Source organism: Mesoplodon bidens (assembly GCF_964165515.1).
Source record: "Mesoplodon bidens genome assembly, chromosome: 8".
Lineage (NCBI taxonomy): Eukaryota > Metazoa > Chordata > Mammalia > Artiodactyla > Ziphiidae > Mesoplodon > Mesoplodon bidens.
In genome coordinates this window covers 13,583,951-13,596,050 of record NC_138165.1, presented here as the reverse complement: position 1 = coordinate 13,596,050, position 12,100 = coordinate 13,583,951, and the positions used below count along the sequence as shown (strand labels likewise).

The window sequence follows — 12,100 nt, the reverse complement described above, 5'->3', positions numbered from 1 at the left end:
CACTGTTTGAGATGGGGGTGGGAGAGCATCTTTCTCCATACTTGACTTTGCTGGTGGGAGTAATAGCCACAGCTGTTTTTGTGTTGTTTGGCTGGAGTGGAGCAGTTACTGCCTGAAAATGGTCTCTCTTGCCAGATTGGCCTTTTCCTTCTTAGGCTCTCTGGGTAGAGTCAGCAGGCTTTCCTTGAGGCAGACCAAAAAAGGTCTGCACACGTTGGCATTTCTTGGATGCCGCTTCTACATTATCCAGTCGGATGTAGGAGGCAAAAAGAAAACCCAGGGAACTCACTGTGTGTCCTTCTTAGGGTCATGAGGTCCCTAGACAGTCAACCGCCTTCTCTCCACCTTTCAGAGTCTCCTTGTGTTTGTTGTACGTATAGTGCCCAGGGTTTTCAGTTGTACTTAGCAGGAAGAATAGGGAAAACAACGTCTGCATCTCTTCTGTCTCACAAAAGCATAAATTCTGTCTCCTGCTTTTGTAAGACCACAGGTTTAGATCTACATACGTATTGGCCAGGCCACAGCTCCCTATTCTCCCCTGTGTGTAGCCTTTGTCACATAGTGACAATAATTGTAATTGTCTGTTAACACGTCTGCCCTGTCAACACCTGTGAGGTCATAAAGAAGGCCAGGCCTTTCATCTCCGTATTTCCCAGTATACGGTAGTCCTTTACTTGGTCAGTGGAGGCAGTCCACTGCCCATTTCTGGCAATGCCCTTTCATAGGCATGTCCTTTTGGAAAACTGCCAGTCACCTGCCCAGGCCTCAGACCTCAGACCCCCCAGTATCCTCAGTCTTTTATATTCTCCTGCCAGGAACTGCTGGAAATTGGGCTGGGGAGAGTTTTGCTGCTAGGCTGGCTCCACCAAGAGAAAACTGGCTTTGGATGAATCTTGTTTATCACCTGGTCCAAACTGATCATTTTAGAGATGAGCAAAACAAGGCCTACAGTAGTTAGATGACTTACTGAAGGTCAAGTTAATGATACAGCTGAAATGAAATTGGAATCTCTGGCAAGTCCAGTTCTCTTTTTTGCTGTGTTTTCCACCTACTTTATTTTACAGCCTGAAAGTAGATTCCCGTTGTGGGTTTGTTTTTTTAGAATCTTAAAACAAAGGGCATAAGCACACTGTCTCATGTTCTTTATTTATTGTTATTATTTTTAAAATATTTATTTATTGGGCAGCACCAGCTCTTAGTTGCGGCATGCGAATGATCTCTTAGTAGTGGCATGCGTGCGGGATCTAGTTCCCTGACCAGGGATTGAACCTGGGCCCCCTTCATTGGGAGCACGGAGTCTTAGCCACTGGACCACCAGGGAAGTCCCATCATGTTCTTTATTTTTTTAATAGAGTGTCAAACTTTATTGACTGCAACTTGGAGAACCAAGTTTAATATATTCCAGGTGGTTTCCAAATTGTATTTTTCAAAATTGAGGTATAATTGACATGCAACGTTATATTAGTTTCAGGTATACAACATAATCATCTGTATTTGTATATATTGCAAAATAATCACTGCACTAGGTCTAGTTAAAATCCGTCACCAGACATAAAGAATTTTTTTCTTGTGTTGAAAATTTTTAAGACCTACCCTCTTTGCAACTTTCAAATATGCAGTATAGTATTATTAACTATAGTCACCATGCTGTATATTATATCCCCATGATTTATTTATTTATTTTATTTTATTTTTGGCTGCGTTGGGTCTTCGTTGCTGCACGTGGGCTTTCTCTGGTTGTGGCGAGCGGGGGCTACTCTTTGTTGCAGTGTGCGGGCTTCTCTTTGCAGTGGCTTGTCTTGTGGAGCATGGGCTCTGGGCGCATGGGCTTCAGTAGTTGTGGCTCACGGGCTCTAGAGCGCAGGCTCAGTAGTTGTGGCTCACGGGCTCTAGAGCGCAGGCTCAGTAGTTGTGGTGCACGGGCTTAGTTGCTCTGTGGCATGTAGGATCTTCCCGGACCAGGGCTCGAGCCCGTGTCCCCTGCATTGGCAGGTGGATTCTCTTCCCACTGTGCCACCAGGGAAGCCCCCTATTTATTTTATGACTGGAACTTTGTACCTTTTGACTCCTTCACCCAATTTGTTCACGCCCACCACCCCCAGGCCCCCCTTCCTCTCTGGCAACCACCAGTCTGTTCTCTGTATCTGTGAGCTTGCTTTTTTGTTTGTTTTTTAGAAAATATTAGATTCCACATACAGATGAGATCATATGGTACTTGTCTCTCTCTGTCTGCCATCTTTCGAAAACTTAAGGTCGATCCATGTTGTCAAAAATGGCAAGGTGTCCTTTTTTTTTTTCTTCCCAGTACGCAGACCTCTCACTGTTGTGGTCTCTCCCGTTGCGGAGCACAGGCTCCGGACGCGCAGGCTCAGCGGCCATGGCTCACGGGCCCAGCCGCTCCGCGGCACGTGGGATCTTCCCGGACCAGGGCATGAACCCGTGTCCCCTGCATCAGCAGGCAGACTCTCAACCACTGTGCCACCAGGGAAGCCCCCAAGATGTCCTTTTTTAATGGCAGAATAATATTCCATTGTATATTTGGACCACATTTTCTTTATCCATTTGCTGATGGACACTTAGGTTGTTTCCATATCTTAGTATTGTAAATAATGATGCAGTGAACATGGGGATACAGATATCGTTTTGAGTTAGTGGTTTTGTTTCCTTTGGATAAATACCCGGAAGTGGAATTGCTGGATCAACTGGTAGTTATATGTTTAATTTTTTGAGGACCTTCCTTCCATTACTGTTTTCCATAGTGGAGGCACCAATTTATATTCCTATCAGCTGTGTATGAGGGTTCCCTTTTCTCCACATCCTTGCCAACACTTGTTATTTCTTGTCTTTTTTTTTTTTTTGCGGTACGCGGGCCTCTCACTGTTGTGGCCTCTCCCATTGCGGAGCACAGGCTCCGGACGTGCAGGCTCAGCGGCCATGGCTCATGGGCCCAGCTGCTCTGCGGCATGTGGGATCTTCCCGGACCGGGGCACAAACCCGTGTTCCCTGCATCGGCAGGCGGACTGTCAACCACTGTGCCACCAGGGAAGCCCTCTTGTCTTTTTAATAATAGTCATTCTAACAGGTGTGAGGTGATACCTCATTGTGGTTTTGATTTGCATTTCCCTGATGATTAGTGATGTTCCGTATCTTTTCACGTGCCTGTTGGCCATCTGTATTTCTTCTTTGGGAAGATGTCTGTTCAGTTCTTCGGCCTGTTTTTTAATCAGATTATTTTTTTGTTGTTGAGTTGTATGAGTTCCTTATATGTGATTTGCAAATATTTTCTCCCATTCAGTAGGTTGCCTTCTCACTTTGTTGGTGGTTTCCTTTTCTGTACAGAAGCTTTTTAGTTGATGTAGTCCCACGTTTATTTTTGCTTTTATTGCCTTTGCCTCTGGAGTCAGATCCAAAAAGTCATCACCACGACCAGTGTCAAGGAGCTTATCACCTTTGTTTTTTTCGAGGAGTTTTATGGTTTCAGGTCTTACATCTTTAATCCATTTTGAGTTAATTTTTGTGTATGGTATAAGGTAGTGGTCTAGTTTCATTCTTTTGCATGTGGCTATCTACTTTTCCCAGCACCATTGATTGAAGAGACTGTCCTTTCCCCATTGTATTTTCTTGGCTCCTTTGTTGTAAGTTAATTGACCATATATGCTTGGGTTTATTTCTGGGCACTCTCTTCTGTTCCATTGATCTGTGTGTCTGTTTTTATGCCAATACCATACTGTTGTGATTACTTTGTAGTATAGTTTGAAATCTGGGAGCATGATGCCTCCAGCTTTATTCTTCTTTCTTTGGCTATTTTGGATCTTTTGTAGTTCCATACAAATTTTAAGATTGTTCTATTTCTGCAAAAAATGCCATTGGAAGTTTGTTAAGGATTGCATTGTATTTGTAGATTACTTTGGATAGTATGGACATTTTAACTATTCTTCCAATCCATTAGCTTGGAATATCTTTCCATTTATTTGTATTTTCAATTTCTTTCATCGGTGCCTTATAGTTTTCAGTGTACAGGCCTTTCACCTCCTTGGTTAAATTTATTCCTAGGTATTTTATTGTTTTTTTGTTTGTTTTTGTTTTGCTTTTTAATTTTTATTTTATATTAGGGTATAGTTGGTTTACAATGTTGTGTTTCAGGTGTACAGCAAACTGATTCAGTTATACATACACATATATCTATTCTCTTTCAGATTCTTTTCCCATATAGGTTATCACAGAGTATTGAGTAGAGTTCCCTGTGCTATATAGTAGGTCCTTGTTGATTATCTATTTTATATATAGTAGTGTGTATATGTTAATAATTTATTCTTTTTGATGCAATTGTAAATGGGATCGTTTTCTTAATTTCCCTTTCTGAACATTTGTTATTAGTGTATAGAAACACAACAGATTTCTGTATATTGATTTCGTATCCTGCAACTTTACTGAATTTATTTATTCTTACAGTTTTTTGGTGGAGCCTTTAGAGTTTCCTATATATAATATTCTGTCATCTGCAAGTAGTGACAGTTTTCCTTTACAGTTTGGCTGCCTTTTATTTCCTTGTCTAATTGCTCTGGCTAGTCCTTCCAATAGTATGTTGAATAAAAGTGGTGAGAGTGGACATCCTTGTCTTGTTCCTGATCTTAGAGGAAATGCTTTCAGTTTTTCACCATTGAGTATGATGCTAGCTATGGGCTTGTCATATGTAGCTTTTATTATATTGAGGTATGTTCTCTTTATACCCACTTTGTTGAGAGTTTTTATTATAAATGGATGTTGAAATTTCAAAATTCTATTTCTAATGGGCCTATATCTTTTCAGCAGGCATACGGCTATGGTCCATACAGTGGTGCATACCCGCCAGGAACTCAAGTTGTCTATGCTGCAAATGGGCAGGCTTATGCTGTACCCTACCAGTACCCATATGCAGGTAACTTATGCCAGCCTTTCATTCCTTGTTTCTCTTCATTTAGTGAGTAGGTCAATAAAGCCTGAAGAATTTTTATTTCTCAATTTAAAGTGAGCTATGTTTCTTCTGGTTAGACTAGAAATCACTCCACTACTTTAAAAAAAAAAAAAGCATTATATATCTTCACACTGCTTCACAAAAGTTAGAGTAGGCTTGATTTTTAAAACTTCACAATTGTATCCAGATTCATCCCCAAGAAGAGAATTTGTACTTACTGAAATTTATTTACATTAAGAAGCAACCAAACTAAGAGGCCCATTTTAAGGGATAAAAGGTAATCCTTCTCTTTTTTTTCCTTCTGGTAATATCCTTCAAAAATTAGCACTACTTAGGTGTGATGTTCCCTTTTGCAGGTGAAGTAGAGGCCTGGGAGGGCTTATGTTTATTCTGGGCTTTTAATGGGTTCCTTTCATCTTCACCTCACCCGAAACAAGTTGTTAGGTGTGAATGACTGGCCTGTGTAGGAGGCATCAAGTCCTAGGTGCAGCATGGGCAGGGGAAGTCTACAGGGTGGAGGTGCAGGAATATGCTGGCGCCTACAAGCAGGGCAAGAGGGACCAGAGCTATGTGCCTGAAGATGTGAGGCCACACCCAGACCCCAATGAGCAGGTGAAGTCAGGCAGGGGCAGGTCACAATGGGGATGGCGTGTCAGAGCGACACACAAGAGAGTGAGTTGGTGAATAGACTGGAATGGGAGCCCAGAGCTTGCCAAGAGATCAGAACTCTAAGTGGCTGTGAGCAAACCTAGCACAGTGCCTTAGCGCAGAAGCAGTGGAAGGAGAGTGTGTTACCAGAAGGGTGAGTGGTCACTGATATTAATGCCGCAGAGAAGCCAAGGGGGCTGCCACAGGGTCTCTGGATTTGGCCGGCCCCAGACTCAAACTGTCCTTTCGGTTAGTGGTGGTTACTTTGGTTTCTCATGCATTAGCACCTAATACAAGAGAGTTTCTCCTGTTATCTGTTTCTGGAATCTGATGCAGTGCACTCATCTAGCATAGACTGAAGGATTCTGCCTTGCTTGATTTTTTTTTTCATGTCAAGTTGAAAACTGATAAAATAAAGATGCTGAAAAATGAACTATTTGTCTGTCCTCTAATCCTAGCACAACTATTTTTCTTTGAATTATTTTCCCCATGTAAAATAATTGTTTCATCTTTGTTATCTTACATTACTTTTTGCATTCTATTCTCATTTTATCGATAAAATTTTATGTATTTTGTCCAGAGTGCTACATAATCTTCTTAAGTATTTTTTTTTTTTTTTTTGCGGTATGTGGGCCTCTCACTGTTGTGGCCTCTCCCGCTGCGGAGCGCTGGCTCCGGACATGCAGGCTCAGCGGCCATGGTTCACGGGCCCAGCCACTCCACGGCATGTGGGATCTTCCTGGACCGGGGCATGAACCCGCGTCCCCTGCATCGGCAGGCAGACTCTCAACCACTGTGCCACCAGGGAAGCCCTGAAAGTTTTGATAAGGTCTTAACATGGAGTCAGGTTGCTTTAGTTTACATTTCTATGATGACTGGCAAAGATAAACATTGTACAATTGTTTACAAATTAGATTTTCCCTTGTATGAATTATTTTTTCCCCCATTTATTTTGGGGTTGGTGGTCGGTTTTTAAGCCCTAGCCTAATCATCTGATGAGAACCAGTTTTTTTTCAGCCCCTAGGCCACAGACTGGGATAATCCCAGCTGTTTCTAATTCTGTAGAAAAGCAGAAGTTCTGTGCTTGTGCTGTGAAGGGAATTTCTGTACATAGGATTCCATCCTTGCCTTTGACTCATGATGAAAAGAGAGCACGCTCGGGGCCACCTCAGAATACTTGCTGCTGAGGGCTGAGTGCCGAGTGCAGTCCGTAGGCATTCGGCATTTGTGCTGTGACCAGCTAGCAACATGCTTGCTGTGGAAGGGCTGCTCAGTAGTGGTCGTCCCACTGCAGCATCGTGCTGGTAACCAGACCAGAGCTCTTCAGTCAGCCTCTCTAAGATACTCCGGTGCTTTGCCAGCTTCATGACACACTGCCTTGCAGTGTCCATAGAGGCCCTGGTCGTGCAGAGGAGGTTAAAGGCCTTCTCTTTAATATGATTGGGGACTGGTGGCCGGGCAGCCAATTTAACAGTGCACAGAGTGCTGTGTACACACTATAAGTATTCTGTTTTAGTTTTCCCATGTCAGTGGACATTTGTTCAGCTGTCTCTTGTGGGCTTGAGGTCTTTGGTTGGAGTCCTCTGTTTCTGTCTTACAGAGATGGTACTCATGTGACACATAATTGCACTACAGTTTCCAGGGCCAAGTCCGAGAGCAGACCTCTAGATTTTGTGATTCTTGGTGTCTCCTCCCCCATCTTTTATTGTTTACTCAATTCGTTGGTTTGATGGTAATTTGTAAAAGTTACTTGCCTTTATTTAGTCTTTCCTGAAGTATCTAACTTAATTGTCATAGAAACAGTATCTGCCTTTTCTACATTCGTGTTTCGATCATCGATGTAAAGTTTAGTTAAATTAGATAATTAAAATAAGTACAACTTGGAAATGTCCCTAGTTGACTTTGGTAAGGACTTAGCTCCTGGGGACTTCCCTGGTGGCGCAGTGGTTAAGAATCCTCCTGCCAATTCAGGGGACACGGGTTTGATCCCTGGTCTGGGAAGATCCCATGTGCCGCGGAGCAACTAAGCCCATGCGCCACAACTACCGAAGCCTGCATGCTTAGAGCCTGTGTTCCACGGTAAGAGAAGCCAGCGCAATGAGAAGCCTCACCGCAACTGGAGAAAAGCCCGCGTGCAGCAGCGAAGACTGAACGCAGCCAAAAATAAATAAATAAATAAATATATTAAAAAAAAAAAAAAAGGACTTAGCTCCGTGGTATGAACAGAAGGAGAAGTTGGCTCCTGGGCATGCATTGAGGAGATCCCTCTGGGGGGTTAACAGAGGGAATGCAGATTTAGATTTTTCAGGGGATCTTTTAATTAGGTCAGCTTACAGGTTCCTACTGTGTTACATTTCACTTGTTGGAGTTGCCTAATTGAAATTTTTTAAATTTCAAGGCTGTGATAGTGAATGCTACAGGTCACCAGTTTTGTAGTTTAAACATACTGCCCTCAACCCCCGTGTGCCTCACTTTTGCCTGTCTATAAAATAGGGATAACAGGAAGCTCGACTCATAGGGTTGTTGTTGTGAGGAGTGAGTGAGTCGGTGAATGTAAATGCTTGTAATACTATAAGTGCTTAGACTAGGAAGCACTTGTAGATGTTAGCCTGTAGTGTCACTGTTGGTTTCACTTCCATTCTTCATCTACATGGACATATCACTATTGGATTAATCTCTATTTCCTAGGGTTGAACTGCTAAGGGAATAGTGGGTCAGGGAGGAAAGTGAGCAATTTTAAAGCTGATTAGCTATTGGACAATATATTGTGAAGCACGGAAGAGAGCAAGCAGGACATTTCCAGTTGTAAACTCTCATTGTGCAAATAAATTTTAAATTTGTTTAAAGTTTGCTTTTTAGAAGTTTCCCCCCTAGCATAAATATTTTTCCCCATAAAGACATAAGGTTAAAAATGAAGAGCAGGTTAGGTTAGCAGATTAAAGGTTTAATTTAAAAACGGTTTGCATGAATGCTAAGAAGCCAGTTAACTTCTAGGTGGGTTTTTCTTCTTAGCTTTCAGTGGGGATTCTTGACTCTCCCATTGTCTCTAGGCTGTGTGTGTCTCCCACACCCCTCGTCTGCCTGCCGTCCTCATGAGCAGAACGTGCGGGGCTGCAGTGGACACTGGAGGCTGAGGTTTGCAGCTTCATTAGGATTCTGCTCTCTGCAGCGTCCGGGACTGTGGACCTTGGGAAGCTGAGCATCTTGCTTTTCTCTTAGTGCCATCTTAGGCATGGAGGTGTCCTCCTCACTTGGCCAAGTCCAGGCACCTTCGCTTGTGGTGGAGGAGAGCTGGGGAGCACTCACTGCAGTCACCCCACCAGCGCTCCGAGGGAGGGGTGCAGGGCATGGAGAAACCTCAGGAAGGGTCGGGTCCCAGGCAAGTGAGCCATCTTTCGGAGTGAATGTTGGACTTCACAAACTGCTCCTATTTTTTCCTCCTTTTCTAGGACTTTATGGACAGCAGCCTGCCAACCAAGTCATCATTCGTGAGCGGTATCAAGACAATGACAGCGACCTGGCGCTGGGCATGCTGGCGGGAGCAGCCACAGGCATGGCCTTAGGGTCTCTGTTCTGGGTCTTCTAGAGTCCTTGGAACCTGGATGTGCATAGCTTCTGATACCCTGTGTGCAATAATATAATTTGCAGGGCATTTCTGTTTGTTACAAATGTTTTTAATAATAGTTATAGTAGTTCTTTTGAAAGTAGTGACATCATACTTATAACTAACCCATATATGTACCATGGAGAAGGCTTTGGACTGCTGTTAAAACGTGGACTTTTGGGGGGCACTGGCTCATTCTAGGAGTTTTTTGATGGAACTCTCAGAATACCTTATTTGAACACACCTGTTTGGAAAGGGCATTTTCCTTTTAGAGTTAGGGCTCAGCGCTTAAGGGGTGGTTATTTTAGCGTTACGCGAGTAACTTTGTGACGTATGAGTGGTGAGTGATTGTGGCAAGAAGAACTGCCGCTGTTTTGGTTTAATGCCAGACTTTGAAACCTCAGACCAGACCTGGATGCACGTTACTTCAGGAACCGTAGGCTGGAACCTCCCTGAGGCAGAGGTGTGATATCGCCACAGCCTCTGGGGCTCTGCAGGCTTCCAGCAAAGCCGGCTGCTTAGGATGATGGGCAGGATGGCAGATCCCCCGCTTTAAAATGATGCTTTTCGTTTCATTTTTACTAGTTTGTTTTTGGTAGTGATCCTTGGAAAACACCCTATATTGGGAGTAGACTTGAGTCTCAGCGTTTTAGGGCTTTATCATTTAAAACTTGAACACGACAAAACAATTACAAACAAGTGTGTGGAGGTAGATTTGCTTTATTCAGAGGCATCATGTTTTAAGTGTTTGCTTTGAGTATTTTTACTGCCACTTCAGCCTACTTATAGCTTATTTTTTTTACCGTTGAGAAAGTAATATTAAGAGAATGGTGAGGGAAGTGGAACGAGAGCCATAGTTACAGTGTTACTGTTTTAGGGGACTGGGCTGCACTGAGGGTCCCCTTTCCCACCCTTCTGAAGGCTGTTAAAGAGCCCGTTTCCTGTCCTGTGCAGGACTGGGGCGCTGTGGCTGTCCCCGAGCACTGGGGTGCGTGGAGCCCTGGTGGTGGCATGGTGGGGGAGACTCAGGTTACAGATGGGAGTTGCGGCCTAAGGACGTGAGTGACCTGCTCAGGGTATGACTCCACCTGACCGGGACACTGGCCTCGTTTTCATTCTTGACTCAAGTGTCACAGAGAAGCTTAAAAACCATTTAATCTGAGCCCCAACTATGTGTGAAGCTCTGGAAGACTTCGTGCTTTTTTGTTATTTCTTATTTCTTTCTTTATGTAAATTTTAAAACTTCAGTTATTCCAGTTTTCTGTCCTGCATGCTTTAAAAAATGTACTTTTACAAAGGCAGTTTAGCGCATTGAAGGTCTCTGCCCCTGTACTCCATGTGGCCCTGTTTTCCATAAAATACACTCCTAGTAGCACAAATTCCGTTTTTATTCTATGTGGCCAGTTACATACATAGTCTTTTGTTTCACTGATCAACCCACTCCATCTCTAAGGCAGATTTAAATAGATCTATCTCCATATGAAACCAGATGCCAAATGAACTTTGTGGTGACCACAGGTGTGTTTTCCTAGCCAATTCTATTGCACTTGTTGACACTGGAGAGTCTGTTTCCGGCTGAAAAGAAGTATACTTGGCTGTCATCTCTTTGGGTGTTTGACGTGGTGGAAAGTTCCAGATGTGATGTGTGACGACACTGGTTTTGATGGTTAAAAGGGTTGCTTTGGTTATTTTACGTCGTATGTAATAAGAATGGTTCTTTTCAGATGGTAATCATTATTCGAGCTGTATGTTTTACGTACAAAATACTCAACTCAGTTTTTAATATTGCATCATTTTGAACTTGGAGTTACTGGAACCACAGGTACTGAGTTACGTCAGTGAAACGCCCTTGAAGCAGATGGTCTCCCTGTGTTCCCCTGGCTTCCCTCGGACAGAAGGAGGAGAGCTATGGACTGAAGCTTGGGCACACGTGTGTCCCCCCATCTGCAGTCCCTGTCCCCAGCGGGGCCAGCCCCACTGGGCAACTGTAGTTGAGTCTTGAAGTTCACTGTCGCTAGTGACTTGATCCTGAGAGGAAATGCATACTCTGTATAAAGATGGGCTGAGATACTTCATTTCCCTGGCCCCAGCTCTCGTAGATGCCAGCGCTTAGGTAATCCTAAATCAGGAAGAAGGTGAGTTGGAAGGAACTTGTTCAGGTTTAGTCAGTACTTTACTTCCATGTGTACTTTTAACTAGTTGGCCGTTGACATTGCACACACGCCACTTGGCTTGTTTCTTAGCTCTGTTCTTTTAATTCCTTGAGTTAACTTCAGGGTCTTAGATGTAAAGAGAAGGGAGAGACCCGTGGTTGTGTTTCAGATCATCATTCATGAAATGGGTCAGACCGGGACGCAAGATCTGGATCATGGGAGAAGTTCCTGCCATTGAGACAGAATGACCCACGTTTATTTTCTACATTAATTGTGATACTATGTGATCTTTCTTTCTCCTTCCCAAGTTTATGTAGACACCAGCATGGGATGCAGTGCCATTTTTTCCCCCTAGGGGTTGGTCTTTTTTTCTGATTGCTTGCCTGTCTCGAGTATTCTGTTCTGTCCTCAGAACCTATTTTTCCCTGTATATGCAAATTGTATGTTTATAAGTGAAAATGTTAATACATTAAATGATTGTTAACCTCAAAGCATATTTCATTGACTTCTATTGTTTTTTTAAAATTCAGGTTATTTAAACTATAAAGGTAAAAACGGTTCATGCGTTTTTTTCATTTATTTTCTAGTAACACAGTCAGCTTTTTCTGCTGCATCACAGGCAATAAGAATGCCATTTATTGAGCATTCCCTAGGTGCTAGGGAACGTATTGTCACATCAGAAAACAATAACTCATTAAATTCCTATAGTAACTCCGTAAGGGATACATTATCCAAGTTACT

General features: G+C 43.1%; 1 protein-coding gene across 2 annotated transcripts in view; it reads left to right on the top strand.

The window, feature by feature from the left end:
• PLEKHB2 (pleckstrin homology domain containing B2) overlaps positions 1–11,855 on the top strand; it is a 42,481-nt gene extending 30,626 nt beyond the window's left edge. The window contains exons 7-8 of one of the 2 annotated variants that reach the window (XM_081241966.1): positions 4,813–4,918; positions 9,052–11,855. In XM_081241966.1, coding sequence (XP_081098092.1) covers positions 4,813–4,918; positions 9,052–9,188 — 243 coding nt within the window. In that variant the 3' untranslated portion in view covers positions 9,189–11,855. Of the gene's footprint in view, positions 1–4,809; positions 4,919–9,051 lie in introns of both variants that reach the window. The other variant, XM_081241965.1, reaches the window with a different exon arrangement.
• Positions 11,856–12,100: the final 245 nt, after the last annotated feature.